At 53.2% G+C, this 16,200-nt stretch overlaps 1 protein-coding gene across 1 annotated transcript; it reads left to right on the top strand.

Annotated features, from left to right (window-relative positions):
• Positions 1-401: 401 nt before the first annotated feature.
• Positions 402-15,396, top strand: XKR5 (XK related 5; the record flags this gene model as incomplete). Its single annotated transcript, XM_040242867.1, has 6 exons — positions 402-601; positions 6,322-6,506; positions 8,069-8,278; positions 8,935-9,104; positions 12,456-12,567; positions 14,357-15,396. Coding segments are annotated over 6 exons (1,917 nt in total), but the record flags the coding sequence as incomplete, so codon positions are not given.
• Positions 15,397-16,200: the final 804 nt, after the last annotated feature.

The following is a 16,200-nucleotide window of genomic DNA, read 5'->3' as shown; positions in this document are numbered from 1 at the left end:
GGATTTCCCAGGCGAGAACACTGGAGTGGGCTGCCGTGTCCTCCTCCAGGGGATCTTCCCAACTCAGGGATCAAACCCACGTCTGCTGCACTGTGGGCAGATTCTTTACCACTGAGCCACCTGGGAAACCCGACCCTGTCTTAGGATCTTCTATCCCCAGAGGGAAGGTTTCACGTTTCTGAGCAGGTGCTAAGCATCCAGTGTTTTGTGCACGCTGCCCTATGCGATCCAGCAGTCTCCTTCGCGGACCATGGTGTCTGATCCTTTGGGTAGCTCTGGCCCTTCCTTTCAACCTCTTTCCCATCTAGGCTGCTTGTGTCTAGCAGGCAGCTCGGCCAACTCGGGATGCAGCGTTGCCCAGGCGCCCCCCGCCCCCAGCCTCCCACTAACCCTCTGGTCCTTCCTCTTTGGCCCCAGGCCTCTGCGCTGTGATTTACTACTTCACCACAGGCCGGCTCCTCTGGGCCTGGCTGGTCCTCTCGGTGCTACTGCCCGGCTTCTTGGTCCAGGGCCTGAGCTATCTCTGGTTCCGAGAAGATGGACGTCAAGGTGGCTGCTTGCTGGTGGTCCTGCACCTCCTCCAGCTCGGCGTGTGGAAGCGGTAAGAACAGACAGCCCCTTTCACCCTGCTGGGTGACTTCATACCTGAGATAGGAGAGTTGTTCTGCACATCGAAAGCCATAGAAAGTGAGTCAGTTCGGGGCAGCCCATGTGAACCCCACCCCTTCACCCCAGGAGGGCGGCACAGATTGAAGCAGTGGAGTAGGTTGCATGGTGACATTTGTATCAAGTTTTTACTGCGAGAGGAAACCATTTGAGTGCCAGGGCCAAAGTTTCTCAGGCAGTCTGGACAGGCGAGTGCTCAGCGGGCTGGCCTGTGGGAGACCAGACCAGTGCAGCCCCTTCGCTCAGGGTGCAGGAAGGCGCCAGGGTGGGAAGGCCGTTCAAGGAGTGGTTGTCTAGTCTCAGATCTCAGCCTTGCTGCTGGGTATTTTATGCCCTTAAGCTGTAGCCCAAGGCTTTCTTTAGAAGAACTGAAGTGAGTTTTATGGTGTCTCAGCAGACTGTGAGGAGGAAGTGAATCTCAAGTTGGAGGCAGAGGGTGCTTTTTTTTTTTTTTTTTGGCCCTGCTGCCAGGCATGTGGGATCTTAGTTCCCTGACCAAGGATCGAACCCTGGGCCCTCTGCAGTGAAAGCCCGGAGTCCTAACCATTGGACTGCCAGGGAATACCCCAGAGGGTGCTTCTTACAAAGATATCATGCAGCTAGCCAAATTTCACTGGGGTTCTCTGAGCTGGAACCCTCCATCTCTAAAGGCACCAAAAGCATTTTCAGCCACACCAATTTAGCCTGATGATGGGCCATTGTGTTCAAGCTGTGTGGTTTCTCTGAAAAGATGAGATTCTGACCAGTGGGGAGAGAGCAGAGGCGGCTTTTCCTTCTGGCTCGGGGGGATTGGAGCCTGTCGTGGGCACTACTCACACGTGCAGATGCTTCTCTCAGCCCAGATTGGTCTGAAAACCATTAACGGCTCGAGTCCTTCTGGGGACCACCTGGTACGTTATAGCCAACAAGCATGTGACCTCAAAGACAGACCACCTCTTGAAAAAAATGAATCAGCTTTCCCCTAAGCAAACATATCATAGCTCAGAAGAAGAGTAAAGTCTGTGCCAGTCACTTGAGAGAAGCTTCCTGAATAATTGTCAGATAAGTCTGCCTTCTGGGGTCCTGTGGGGACCCTCCAGCCCATCTGATCCAGTACCTTTTTCAGAAGTGGGGCAGGGTCAGGCTCACGTGTCCACTTTCATGCTGGTGTCCAACGCTGACCCCCTAATCTTCCCCAAGTCTCTCCAATGATGTCATGAATACTAAATACATTTTTTAAAATGGAAATAAGTGAAGAGAGACATAAAGATTAGAAATTAGGAAAAACAAATAGTCATCTATATCTCTTCTTATTTTAAAAAATCAGTTAAGGTGACTATATATAAATAATTTAAAAGGACAAAAAAAAAGGGCAAGAAGAAAGAAAAGAAGTGAGAACATTCAGGAGGTGGAAGGGAAGGTTGGAAAAGAAGGTAATGGCAAAATGCAGTTACTCGAGGTGAACTGCAAATTTGGGTCTAAGTTTTGTTAAGAAGCTCCATGGTTTGCAGTGTTTCTGTGTTAAAAAAAAAAAAATCGAACAAATGGAAATCTACTTCCTTAGAAGAAAGCTTTGAAAGTTAAAGTAGAAAACACATCTATTTCTCATCCTGAAACCAGCATATCTGACTTTCACAAAGAAGACACTGGATAATGAATTGTCTTTAAGCAAATCCACATGGAATTTTGTAATGGACTCCCAATCAGAGTCAGTCAAGAAGCCTCTCAGCAAACTGCAGTTCAGTAAAAGCGCCTCTAGGTGGAGCCAAAGGAACTCTGTTTGCGCAATCCTCTATCAGTTCAGTTCAGTTCAGTCGCTCATTTGGGTCCCACACTGCAACCCCATGGACTGCAGCACCCCAGGCCTCCCTGTCCATCACCAACTCCTGGAGTTTACTCAAACTCATGTCCTTTGAGTAGGTGAGGCCATCCAATTATTTCATCTTCTGTCATCCACTTCTGCCTTCAATCTTTCCCAGCATCAGGGTCTTTTCAAATGAGTCAGCTCTTCATATCAGGTGGCCAAAATATTGGAGTTTCAGCTTCAGCATAGGTCCTTCCAATGAATATTCCAAACTGATACCCTCTAGGATGGACTGGTTGGATCTCCTTGCAGTCCAAGGGACTCTCAAGAGTCTTCTCCAACACCACAGTTCAAAAGCATCAATTCTTTGGCGCTCAGCTTTGTTGATAGTCCAATTCTCATCCATACATGACTACTGGAAAAACCACAGCTTTGACTAGACGGACCTTTTTAAAAGGGGATCCTGGCTTGGATGGTAAAGAATCTGCCTGCAATGCAGGAGACCCAGTTTGATCACTGGGTCTGGGAGATTCCCTGGAAGAAATGGCAACCCACTCCATTTCGTGCCTGGAGAATCCCATGAACAGAGAAACCTGATGGGCTACAGTCCATGGGGTCACAAGGAGTCAGACATGATTGAATGACCTAGCACGCATGTGGCTTGATACAATGCAGAAGACTGTACTAACTACAGAGAAACCAATTAAAAACCTCCTGACATAAAGTAGCTTATAAAAAGTTCAAGGAGCTAAAAGATAAATGTTTTCCTTTTTTTCTTTTATCCAGCCACATGTCATGGGATCTGAGTCCCCCCCACCAGGTACAGGGATTGAATCTGCGTCCCCTGCATGGGAAGTGCAGAGTCTTAACCATTGGACTGCCAGGGAAGTCCCATGTATTTTTTTTAAATTCCAAATAATATAGATAATGTTAAATCTGACTGTTCCAAAGAACTTGACATTAGTAACTACTTGTTTAAACAAAGTCAGTTACATTTTGTTTTTATATTTCTACCCTAATGCTATATGTTGCTGCTGCTACCGCTAAATTGCTTCAGTCATGTCTGACTCTGTGCGACCCCATAGACGGCAGCCCACCAGGCTCCACCGTCCCTGGGATTCTCCAGGCAAGAACACTGGAGTGGGTTGCCATTTCCTTCTCCAATGCATGAAAGTGAAAAGTGAAAGTGAAGTTGCTCAGTCATGTCCGACTCTTAGCGACCCCATGAGCTGCAGCCTACCAGGCTCCTCTGTCCATGGGATTTTCCAGGCAAGAGTACTGGAGTGGGGTGCCATATGTTACCAACGAGTAAAAAAAAATTTAAGCCTGTAAATGCATTTGTAAACACAGCATGAGATGGTAGAAGAATACCTAATCCATCTCATCCTGAACCTGTGTTTTGGGTTAAAAATATTTGTTTAGTGGAAGGGAAAAATTATTACAAAGATAGTTGAGATGAGCTTTAAGGATATGTAAGGCAAGCTTAATATCGATGGGTATAAATTTAATTTAAAAGTTTGTAATATACACTCCCATCAATAAGCTTGTGAAAAGATGTTCACCTTCACTAACCATTAGGGAAATGCAAATCAAAACCACAATGAGATACCACCTCACACCCATTAGGATGGCTACTATCCCCCGCCACCACACACACAAAAAAACACCAAGAACAGGAAATAACATGTTAGCAAGGATGTGGAGAAATTAGAACCCTTGTGTACTGTTGGTGACCATGTAAACTAGTGTAGCTACTGTGGAAAGCAGTATAGTAGTTCCTCAATTAAACACAGAATTACCGTATAATCCAGCAAATCCACTTCTGGGTAAACATCCAAACAAGCTGAAAGCAGTGTCCTGAAATGACCTTTGTATACCTGTGTTCGTAGCAGCATCATTCGCAATAGCCAAAACATGAGGCAACCCAAGTGTCTATTAATGGATGAAAAGATGAGTAAAGTGCGGTCTATACATGCAGTGGAAAACAGAAGCAAATTCTGTCACAGGCTGCAACATGAATGAGTCTCGAGGACATGATGCAGTAAGACGCATGGCGTATAATCCCACTTACATGAGGTGCTTGAAGTGACGTGAAGTCGCTCAGTCATGTCTGACGCTTTGTGAGCCCCAGGACTGTAGCCTACCAGGCTCCTTGGTCCATGGGATTTTCCAGGCAAGAGTACTGGAGTGGGGTGCCATTGCTTTCTCCAGGGGATCTTCCCGACCCAGGGATCCAACCCGGATCTCCCGCATTGGAGGCAGACACCTTACCGTCAGCTGCTGGGCCCCAGACATGAGGTGCTTAGAGTAGCTGGAAACAGAGAGAGAGAAATTAGAAGGGGGGTGGCCAGGGCCGGGGAGAAGGGACCACAACCGTGCCACTGGGTGCTTTTATGCCCACCTTGTCCTCTCTCCCCAGGACTCCTCTCACCCTTCTCGTTTTGGCACATCTTTCTTCCTACTTAAAACTTCGAGCGTGTATGGCATTCTTTCCATAACTGAATCTTGGGCTTCTAGAGAATATCTTCAGTTTCTTTTGCTGCCTCTGCAGTCTCCAGCAGGTGGGGGCAGCCCATAAAGATGCCTGCTGAATGAACGGGGGCAGCTGGGAGGGCAGGAAGTGGGGCTGGGGTTTCCCCAGAACTGAGGATTCAGGACCCGAAGAGCAGCTACAGGTTTGTCTTCATCTGCTTTTTCTTAACATTCTGTTTGGGTCAGAGATCACAGCTTCAAAGACTCAGTGAGAAATCACTTCACTCCAGGATCCAAGTCATGAAAAAGGAAAGCTGTTTTCTCCTGAGCCCCTTTCCTGGGCTCTCGGTACCCTGATTAAGAACATTTCAAAGAAGACCCCTTCCTGTTCTGGCTGAAGAAACGCTGACCAGAGATCAGAGGGAGAGGGCGTTTGGGGTGACTTGAAAGGCACACCCAGCTCTGGTTCAGGAATCAGTAAATTTAAATGATTTCCAGTTTTTCTTAACTTGGATAGGACTGAAGTTTGCGATCGCCCGTGGACTTGGCAGGCAGGCCTGCCCCCGCTGCAGGCAGGTGTAGGGATCGCCTTGTTCCTGCCCCTGGGAGGGTGAGGGGGAAATTGCTGTGAAAACCTGAAGTCCTCAGAGCCTGCAGTGACATTTTTATACATGCATAACCGTCCAGGTGGCACAGGATGGTGGTCCATGGCACCTCTGGTGGGCTTGCATGAGACTAAAGCATCAGGAAAGGTTTCGAGGGTGGGTTTATCAGAAGTAGAATGAAACAGGAATATTTACTGACTTTTTTTTTTTTTTCTCTTGTGTTGACTCCTTTTCCTGGACGTGAGGAAGGTGGCTCCCACTGGAGGAGCCAGTGTGCCCGGACCAGCCTGGTCTTGCAGACCCCCTAGTAGCCCCTTGCCCTCCCTGCTGTTCAACGGGACTGCATTAATTCCCATCACAAGAGGCTCTGGAGAAGGGCCTGGCAACCCACTCCCATATTCTTGCCTGGGGAATCCCATGGACAGAGGAGCCTGGTGGGCTGCAGTCCAGGGGGTCACACAGAGCGACTGACCCTGGCGGCCCCAGGGTCGGAGACGGGGCTCAGGCTTAGCTCAGGATTCGCAGGGCTCAGAGAGAGCCCCCAGCAAACCTGTCTGCTCCCAGCTCCCAACCCAGCGACCCTTCCACATGTGGGCAGAGTGAGGTCTGCTGGGCAGGATCCCTGCGCTGGGAACAGAAGCGCCACCCACAGCCTAGAGTCAGGGCTGAGGGACCTGGGATGCGGACGAGGCGGGCTAGGCCCTAGAAGGCTCTCGGTCTCTAGGTGGTACGCCAGGAGAGGGGTCCGACAGCCCTCGCAGTGTGATTCTGAGTCCTGGCCCTCCTCCGCCCCAGGCATTGGGACGCTGTGTCCGCCAGCCTCTGGAAGGAAGGGCAGGCCACCCCCCAGGCCCCGCTGCTGCTGTGGGAGGCGGACCTGGCGGCCCTGCGCCTCCTCGAAGCCCTGCTCCAAGTCGGGCCCCACCTGCTGGTCCAAACATACCTTTTCCTCGCCTCTGACTTCACTGCTTCCATGCCAGGTGAGTGATTCCACCCCCGGCCGCAGCCTGCCTGACTTCTCATGGGGGACAGAAGCTAACGCCTTGTTTAGCAAACCCTGGCAACCTAAGATGTCCTCTGTTAGGCAGAGTTAGGGCAGCCCAAGCTCACTACGGTGCACAAAAGTGAAAAAGTGAAAGTGTCCAACTCATTGCAACCCCATGGACTTTAGCCCTCCAGGCTCCTCAGTCCATGGGATTCTCCAGGCAAGAGCACTGGAGTGGGTCACCATTTTCTCCTCCAGGGGATCTTCCCAACCCAGGGATCGAATCCAGGTCTCCTGTATTGCTGGCAGATTCTTTTACCATCTGAGCCACCAGGGCTGTTACCTACGATGCCCAAGGTGACGGTTAAAACTGGCTTTTGTTTGGGGCGGTGAGTTCCCAGGGAGTGGACTTCCTTCGTGGAGGTTGGGCCGTGAGAGGAAAGTTGCAGGTGGTGAGAGGACCCTGAAAGCACTCTGGGGAGGCCTGCGCTGCCCCTTGTGAGATCAGTGTGTCCGTTTCCCCTGGGACTAACTCCGTGCAGCCTGAGCCTCACCCCTTGAGAGCAGTGGGATCAACACCTCGGGCGCCAGCAGAGACACTGGCAGTCAGGCCAGTGCGCTCAGGGTGTCTCCTCCGGGCCGGGCACCCCCCGCTGTTCTGGTCTTACCTGGTCCTTTGTATGGACTGAGGGTTTCCCTAGTGGCACAAGCGGTAAAGAATCCACCTGCCAGTGCAGGAGATAGAGAGATGTGAGTTTGATCCCTGAGTCGGGAAGATGCCCCTGGAGGAGGACATGGCCACACACTGCAGTATTCTTGCCTGGAGAATCCCACGGACAGAGGAGCCTTTCGAGCTATGGCTCACCGTGGGTTGCAGAGTCGGACACAACATACACACACGCGTATGGACTGAACTGCAGAGTACAACTGAGATGAAATACCGCCTTCAGAGCTGTTAAGAGCTGCTTCATCATAAACCAGAGGTGCCCGAGGGGCAGTGGCTGGGCTGCTTTTTTTTTTTTTTTAATAATTTTATTTATTTATTTATTGACCACCCCAGGCGTTCGTTTTGCTGTGCGGGCCTTTCTCTGTTTGCTTTGAGTGGGGGCTACCCTCTAGTTGTGGGGTGCGGGCTTCTTGTTGCGGTGGCTTCTCCCATTGCGGGGCACAGGGTCCAGGTGAAGGGGCTTCAGTAGTTGTGGCAGGTGGGCTCAGTAGGTGCGGCTCCCGGGCTCCAGAGCACAGGCTCAGTAGTCGTGGTGCTCTGGCTGAGTTGCTCCCTAGCACATGGGATCTTCTTCCCAGACCAGGGATCAAACCCATGTCTCCTGCATTGGCAGATGGCTTCCTTACCACGGAGCCACCAGGGACGCCCCTGAGCCTTTTTTCTTAAGTGTGAACCCACGGAGAGCCCAGCCTGCCTTGGCGGGGAGGAGTACCCACGTCCTCGTTTCTTCTGCATGGAGACAGGCCTGCATGTGTGCACAGAGGTGGCAGTGTCCTCTGTGAAGGCAGGTTCTGTCGGTTAGCGGTCCTGGGGTCCCGCTTGCCTTCCAGGAGTGAGTGCCCTGTGCTCCTGGACCACGCTCTCCTGGGCCCTGGTGTGCTACGCCCGATCCCTGGGCTCCGTGAAGCCGGACCACCCCTCCACACCCTGGACGGCCCTCGGCTGCCAGCAGCTCTGGAGGATGGGCATGGTCGGGGCTCGCGTCCTCAGCCTGGTTCTCTTCTTCTGGGCTTACCGCGTCTGGGTGCTGGTTGTCGCAGGTAAGCTGAGCTTCTGTCCCGACCAACTACTGCTGCACGACAAGCAATCCCAGAGTTTAATGCCTGAAAAGAACCATTGGTGAGCAACAACCAGGCCTTTAAGGGCCAAGCAGGGTTCGCTGGGGGTTCCTGCCTGCAGGGTCCTCACACCATCCCTGTAGGCTCGCAGGTATCTGGACCCACAGAGGGGCTTCCCTGGGCTGGCTGTTCAGACATCCTGCACCCAGGGCCCCTCCACCCTGTCCATGCCGGCGAGGCAGCTGGCTTCAGACGAGGCAGCTGAGAATTCCAAGAGCAAGGAGCGGCCAGTTCTCTTAAATCGGGCCCAGAACTGGATGAGCACGACTTCGGCTGAATTTTGCCCAGCAAGGCGGTCTCGGCCAGCCCAGGTTCAGGAATGTGGAGGGAGGCCCTGAGTGTCCCTGAGTGTCCGGGGAGAGAGGAATGCACGAAGGCTCGCGTGCCATTAAACCTGTGAATGTTCTGTGTCCCTCGGATCTCTCCTGGGTTTTCGTCCGTCTCCTTGGATGCCAAGTCACACGCAGTCAGAAGAGAGGAGGGTTACGGCCCCGGATTCTGAGTCCCTGCCCCAGCCCTCCTGCTTCCCCCAGCCCTGCCCCCTCGTGGGGCCCTGACTCCAGGGCTGCTCTCTCCAGGTGCCCACTGGCTGGTGATGACCTTCTGGCTCGTGGCTCAGCAGAGTGACATCGTGGACAGCACCTGCCGCTGGAGGCTCTTCAACCTGCTCGTGGGTGCCGTGTTCATCCTCTGCTACCTCAACCTCTGGGACGGCCCCTCCAGAAACAGGATGGCCACGTTCTACACGGCAAGTGATCCTAACTTTACTGTATACGTGGAACATGGGCGTGCATGCGTGTGTGTGTGTGTGCATGTGTACAATTGTGCATGCATATCTATTATGAAGGAATAGCTTGATTTTAGGAAAAACTATAAAAGGAATTATAGTCTTGAGCAGAGATGATGGCCTCTGAAAGGAGCAACCGGATGTCTGTTTCCACGTAGTTACCATAGCAAGGATTGTAGTGTATTTGGTGATGCTTTTCAGCGACTCTCTACATCAGCCCATCTGATAAAGATAATCACAGTTCTATTCTTTGTCATATGCGTGACATCCTTGTCAATCAGCTCAATTGCTGAGTTATAGCTGTGGTCATAGTTAGTGTGAAAAGCACAAAGGTGACATAATGCTTATCTGTAGGCAGCTTCTAAGCTTGTACCCAAGTAATAATAAAGAGGCAGAATGTGGACCAAGGCCAGCAGAGAAAGCAGTGTCTGAATCGCATAGGATTATCACTTCCTGCTCGGATGACCAGGGACACTTTTGACGAGAGGCAGGAAGTTGAGCTGTATCGCAGAAGGCAAAGGAGAGCCTGGATCAGCCACAGGCTTTGGCTGTGGCTTTGGAACCAGAGGGTTTCCATGGGACCCTGGCTCTGTCATTATCTGTTACCAACTATGACTGAGAATTTAGACTCTCTGGACCTATTTTTTCATCAGCGCATCAGAAACTCACCTCTTGGTGTCGCTGAGAGAATAATGTTAATACCTACCTACTTTTCCGGGTCCCTGTGAAGAGTAAATAAAATAATAAACTTGGGCTGAAATAAGCAACCAAGAGTGGCCTTTACCAAAAATAGAAGTTGAGACTTTCAGAGGTGCCGGTGCTTCAGGATGGAGACCAGAGTGAAGGGAAAAGCCGGGGAGGCAGGTCTGGCCCAGGGCAGGTGACAGCATGGTCACTTCTGGGTTTAGGAGAGCCCCGTAGAGCTCGCTGACCCCCGTAGAGCTCGCTGACCCCCGAGGCCACAGGCCCACAGAGGACCCACGATACTGGGTGAGTCACACCAAGCCTCAGTCTCCACATCTGGAAACTGGGAGTAACCAAGCCCCTCACACCGTGTGGGCTGAGGGCTGGGTGTGTGGTCCAGCCCAGCCCACACGCACTACAAGTAAAAGAGGGTGAATTTCATTGTCCGTTTGTGGGAGCATCACGCTCACGTGCTGATGTCCAGAGGCTCCCTGAGAGGCGGAACTAAATGAGGAGGCGTTTCACATTCGCTGCTTCTGCTCGCTTTTGACACATTCACACCCTCATCAGCAGATCGTGTCCCGGGAGTTTTAGGGGCAGGGGGCCTTCCCCGGTGGCTCGCGGGTAAAGAATCTGCCTGCCATGCAGGAGAAGCAAGAGACTCGGATTCAACCCCTGGGTCCCAAAGATCCCCTGGAGGGGGCATGGCAACACATTGCAGTGTTCTTGTCAGGAGAATGCCATGGACCGAGGGCCTGGCGGGCCCCGGTGCAGGGGTTGCCCAGAGCCGTGACTGAAGTGACCGAGTGCACATGTGCACACACAAGGACGGCGGGGAAATGCTTCCTTCTTTCCAGCCGTCTTAGGCACTGGACTCCTGAGCTCAGAGAGATCAAGCAGGAGAGGCAGATTAGACGGTACGGAAGTTTCAAGTGGGGAGAAGCTGCAGAAGCACAATGTAGGCTGTGGAACCGGGGGGGTGCCCAAGGGAGAGCGCGTGTGGATGGTGCTGAGATAACACATCCAGACACGGAGGAAAGGCGAGGGACGCAAATGCTGATAAGTCAACTGCAACAAGGAGAGGGGTCCCGCATGGACTGACCCTTCACCTCCATTTATGCGGAGGCAACTGCACGTTTTAAAGGGGGGACAGGGGGCAGGGAACAGTGTGGTCTCCACCAAAGTCGGGGAGTGACTGCATACCATCTGCACACCACCGTTCACACACTTCCCACGTGTTCATGACAGGAGGCAGTGTTAACACACTTTAGAACTGGTTTTCCTTGGTGATTCAGATGGTAAAGAATTTGCCTGCAGTGTGGGAGAACCGGGTTCAATCCTTGGGTCGGGAAGCTCCCCTGGAGAAGGAACTGGCACCCCACTCCAGTATTTTTGCCTGGAAAATCCCATGGACAGAGGAGCCTGACGGGCTATGATCCATGGGGTCACAAAGAGTCGGACATGCCTGAGCAACTGACACACACAGAGCTGGGAGAGTCGTCTCCTGGGATGTCTGTGTTTCCAAGGGCTGGTTCCCAGGTCCTGGAGAAGGCAGCTCTGGGTGGTAAAAGACTGACATTTCAGAGGAGCAGAGAGAATATGTATAATTGCAGGCTTTCTAAAGTAGCTCCCCTATGTGGAGGGGTCTGGGCCGCTTCTGCATTATGACTAGGTTTTTTTCCAGAACAAACAGTAAGTTCTCCAGGCAGTACCGAGTTTTCTCAGGGAGGAACTTCTTTGGGGCTGGGTCACCATGCTAGGGATGCAGGCTTGAGCTATTAGAAAGTACGTTAGTGTTGGTTTCAAACAGTCATTTCTGCTTCAGGTCTGCAGTTGTTATAGGCCAAGAAGAGTGCTCAGAGAGCCCGTCTGAGTCAAGTTTGGTCCAGAAGAGCGTCTTTGTCAGTGGAAAGTGGCTGCATTCACATCCTGTTGGTTCTGCCTCTCTGGAGGACCCTGACAAATGCAACCACTAGAAACAGAACCAGTGAGATGTGTCTAGATACATAAGAAATTTGTTACAGGGATTTTCTCATGCAATTACAGCGCCACCAAGTCCCACAGTCACCCTCCACAAGCTGGAGAACCAGGAAGCTGGTGATTATTTAGTCCAGGCCCCAAAGACCAAGAACCATGAACTCCGGTGCCCAGGGACGGGAGGAGATGGGTGTCTCGGGCAAATATTTGGGGAAAAAAAAAATTCTGAGATTGTTCTGAACGTTTGTGACTCACTGGAATCCAGTGCCACTGTGAGCTCTGCAGGTACTTTTAATTATCGCATGATAAAACTAACGTGTATACAGTTAACATGAGACTATGCAACAGATAAAGCAGCAAACAGAATTCCCTGTCAGCCCCACCCAACTCACCAAAGGGACCCCTGCAGCCTTGTGAGCTGTGCCCTTCCGTTTCCCGTGCGTTTCTGCCTCTGCAGACACTTGGCGAGCTGCAGTGAGAACAGGAGGGCCCCCTTGGCGGGAGAGGCCCACTCAGCCCTGCCCTGCTGCTAGTGAGGCCCAGTCAGCAGTGGGAGCCCCCAGCCCTGAAGGGGCTGCAGGAGATCGTGAGGCGGGAGCATGCCCAGGCTGCGTGCACTGCCCGGGCGTGTTGATTTTCCTGTTCTCACAGGTGATGCTGCTCGAAAATATCATCCTCGTGCTGCTGGCGACGGACTTTCTCCAGGGGGCCTCGTGGACCAGCCTGGGGGCCGTCGCAGGCGTCTTGTCTGGATTTCTGATCGGTGAGCCCCGAGGTCGCTTTCGCTGCTCCTCCGTCCCCTACCCACCTCCCACAACTTGCTTCTTTGCGGTCAGCTCACCCCAGGGGTAGGAATTGGGGCTCGGAAGCAGCTGGATGGAGACCAGGGCCGGGCCCTGCGCTGAGGGTAGCCAGGCCACATCCCCGGGCGTGAGGGCCTGGATCGGCCTTTGTCCCTGCCCCAGAGGTGGCCTGTTGGTGAGGCCGGGGCGGGGGTGGGGCGGGGGGGGTTGGGGGGGCTCAGGCAGAGCCAGGCTGGCTGGCCCTTCCCCCGAGCTTCCAGGGGCAGCGGAACCCCCGACTCTCCAGTTCCCTGGACTAGAGTCTTCAGTGGGGAGGTGGAGCCCAGGCTATAAAGCAGCAGCTCCAGTTTCCATCTTGAGCTGCCTGGATAAACATTTATTGAGTGCCTACTGCATGCCAGCCTGGGGCTGCCACCAAGAAACCAGTTAAACAGGAGGCTTTTGAGGAAAGTCTGTCTTCACTGAATACACACAGCCCTGCCACTGGCAGGATGGGGTGCGGATGGGGTCAGCTCCCCTTTCTTGGTCTTGGGGGGCTCCTCATAGGAGAAGGGGGACAATCCTTCCTGCCCACTGACCGTGAGGACTCAGGACACTGGGTGGAAATGGCCTGAGCCGTTCCCCCTGCAAAGACAACACCGGGTGACCCTCTATTAGGAGTTCTGACCCCATTCCCCCAGAGATGCTGACAGCAGGCGAGGGGACGTCTGTTGGGTTCCTTCTAGCTGCATCCTTGCTGTGTTTCCTGGCCCTGCCGAAGTTTACACCACCCCCCAACCCCTGCCCCCATATCAGGCTTCACACTGTTTATTATGAGCTCCCTGAAACCCGGCACTTGGTCCAGTACAACAGGAAACTGGAAATAACGTGGGAGGATTACTGGAATGCTCTGCTAAATAAATTATTGCCGCAGTCAACACTTCTGATCAAAATAAATGAAGCTGACAACAATGTGATTCAGATGTTTGTGCACAAAGGAAGTTTTGTTGCTGCTTGTGGAAATTCCTTGATATGGGGGTTTTGATGGGTATGTTTAACCTCTGCTTGGGTCTTGTTTTTGAAATGATTATCTCTCTCTCCCTTCTCTTTGGAATCCATCAATCAGTATGTGGATGGTTGTGTTCTGGGTATTTGACTCGGTTTTCTGAAAGTGAAATTACCTTTTCTATCAAACCTCTCTCTCTGTCTCACACACATGCACGCATACATCTAAAGGACTCGGTTGGAGCCTCCCTCAAGGAAGAAGTCATAAACTCTCTAAGATTTAAACTCTGTTCTTACATTTTTTAACGGTAGGAACATTTGCAGCTTATTGGAACTGTGTATGTGTGTATGTGTGTGTATAGATGCACACTCAGTCACTCAGTTGTGTCTGACTCTTTTGCGACCCCATGGACTATAGCCCATCAGGCTCCTCTGTCCATGGAATTCTCCAGACAAGAATACTGGAGTGGGTTGCCATTTCCTTCTCCAGGGGATCTTCCCAACCCAGAGATCAAACCTGTGTCTCTCGCGTCTCCTGCACTGGCAGGCAGATCGCAGCACCACCTGGGAAGCCCTACTGGAGCTGGAACATACGTAAATTTCCCCAAATACCCCTTCTGATGCTCCAACAAGAGTCTTGTTTTGGATCCCAGATGATATTACTCTACTCAAAACTGGAGAACCTGGAATTCTGCAAACCACAGGGAGGATGCAGGACTTCAAAGAACGTAACCTTGTGCTTTTTTCTCCCCCCTTGTTTTGCAGGCAGTGTCTCGCTGGTCGTTTACTACAGCCTGCTGCATCCGAAATCCACAGACATCTGGCGGGGCCCCACAGAGGGTGATAAAGCAGAAGAAGACTCCTCTCCACAAGCCCTGGGCCCAGCCGGGGAGGGACCGGACAGCCTGGGGCCCTGCCCAGAGGAAAGCGATGAGCTCCCAAGCCTGGGGAAGCCCCCCAGCCCACAGTGGGCGCCCCCAGAGGCTGGGCTGGAAAGCCAGATGGCGGGGGAGGCCTCTTTCCTCAGCCGCCACCACTGGCTGCTGGTGAAGCTCGCTTTGAAGACGGGGAACGTGTCAAAGATCAAGGCAGTCTTTGGAGAAGATGGCCTGGCCCGCTTTTGCTCCCCTGAGTGGGGGTTGAGCCAACACTGCAGCGGCTGGAGGACGCCCCCACCCCCGCAGCAGGAGCCCCCTTCATCACCCCAGGACCCTCTAACCTCAGAGGAAGGCTCTGAGTTTCCAGTGGTCCCCAAAGCAGAGGCTGACGAGACCTCAAGTTACCTGTCTTTTGCCAGCGAGAGTCCTGACCGAGCTCCAGCCCAGCAGCCGTCAGCTGCAAGGCGGGAGGGCGGCTCAGAGGAGGGAGCTGGGGCCGCCCCGGGGGCGAGGGGTGCAGGGGGGCGCCCGGGGGGCGGGGGCGGGCAGGCCGGCTCCACGCTGTACTTCAGCGCCACCGCCGAAGGGGCGCTCCCCTCCCCCGGGGAGCCGACGCCCCTCTCCGGGAGGGGGCTGGGGTCGGGCAGCTCCGAGCGCTTTCCCCTCAGCGTGGCCGACATCAGCCCCATCTTAGGCCCCGGAGGACGCTTGCAGCCCGGCGGCCGGGCCCGGGGCGGCTCGGGGCTCCGGGGGCAGCGGGAGTCCCCGCGTCGCCCCGTCGCGGCTGGCACCCAGAGGCCGCTGCCCGAGGGGCGCCCGAGGCCCGCGGACGCGCCCTGCCTCACGTCCACCCCCAAGTGCACGGCCCCCGCCGGGGACCGCGGCCGCAGGGCGAGGCTGACGGCCGAGGCGGGTTTCCTCCGCTGAGCACGGTCAGTGGGTGAGCCACAGGCCGGCCCGTCAGGCTGGTCGCTGGGGTGAGGACTTCCGACACCTCCACCCTTGAGTGTGTCACAGCCCCTCCGGACGTCTGTCTGCTCAGCCTGAAAACGAGGGAACCGGATTAGATTGTTTCGAAGGTCCCCTGCAAACACCACACGCCACACGTTTGCATAGGAGTCCTTCTCGAACACCATGAGGGAGGCGACGATAAAGCTTCCTTCCAATCGCCTGCTTCTGAGTAGCCATTCCCTCCTCGAGGATCTTCCCTGCCCCAGGGACTGACCCCGACTCTCTGCATTGCAGGCAGATTCCTTACCATCTGAGCCATCTGGGAAGCCCCTGACAAACTCTATGATCCTTCCTGTGGCTTCCCCAGTAAACTCAAGGGTAAAACCCAGAGTCCTATTTTATTCTGTTAATAACACTTAAGTGGTTATTAATCATTCTTCTTTTAAATGTATTTTAGCTGTATTATTTTATGAAATCCCTTGTTAAGCCTCAGGACACCTCAGGCCTCTGTCCTGTAGAAGGAGAGTCGAGAAAAGCCAGAGCTGGACAGAGTTGAAGTGGTGAAAACAGATTTTATTCAGGAGCTGTTGCAATAGGGGAAGAGGCCTCCGTGTAAAACTGGCTCAACTCTGAACTCAGTGTGGACAAGTGGGGTTTACAGCCGAGGAGCAGGTGGGGCTTAGTGGGTGGAAAATTATAAAGAGGAAACATCGGGGTTAGGGGGCTTCTGGCTAAACCAGTGTAACAGGATGCTTGCTGAAGGCAGGCCGGTGAGGTCAG

Source organism: Oryx dammah, unplaced genomic scaffold, assembly GCF_014754425.2.
Source record: "Oryx dammah isolate SB20612 unplaced genomic scaffold, SCBI_Odam_1.1 HiC_scaffold_7, whole genome shotgun sequence".
NCBI classification, from domain to species: Eukaryota; Metazoa; Chordata; class Mammalia; order Artiodactyla; family Bovidae; genus Oryx; species Oryx dammah.
The sequence above is the reverse complement of the archived record's forward strand: the minus strand, read 5'-3'. Positions and strand labels throughout refer to the sequence as shown.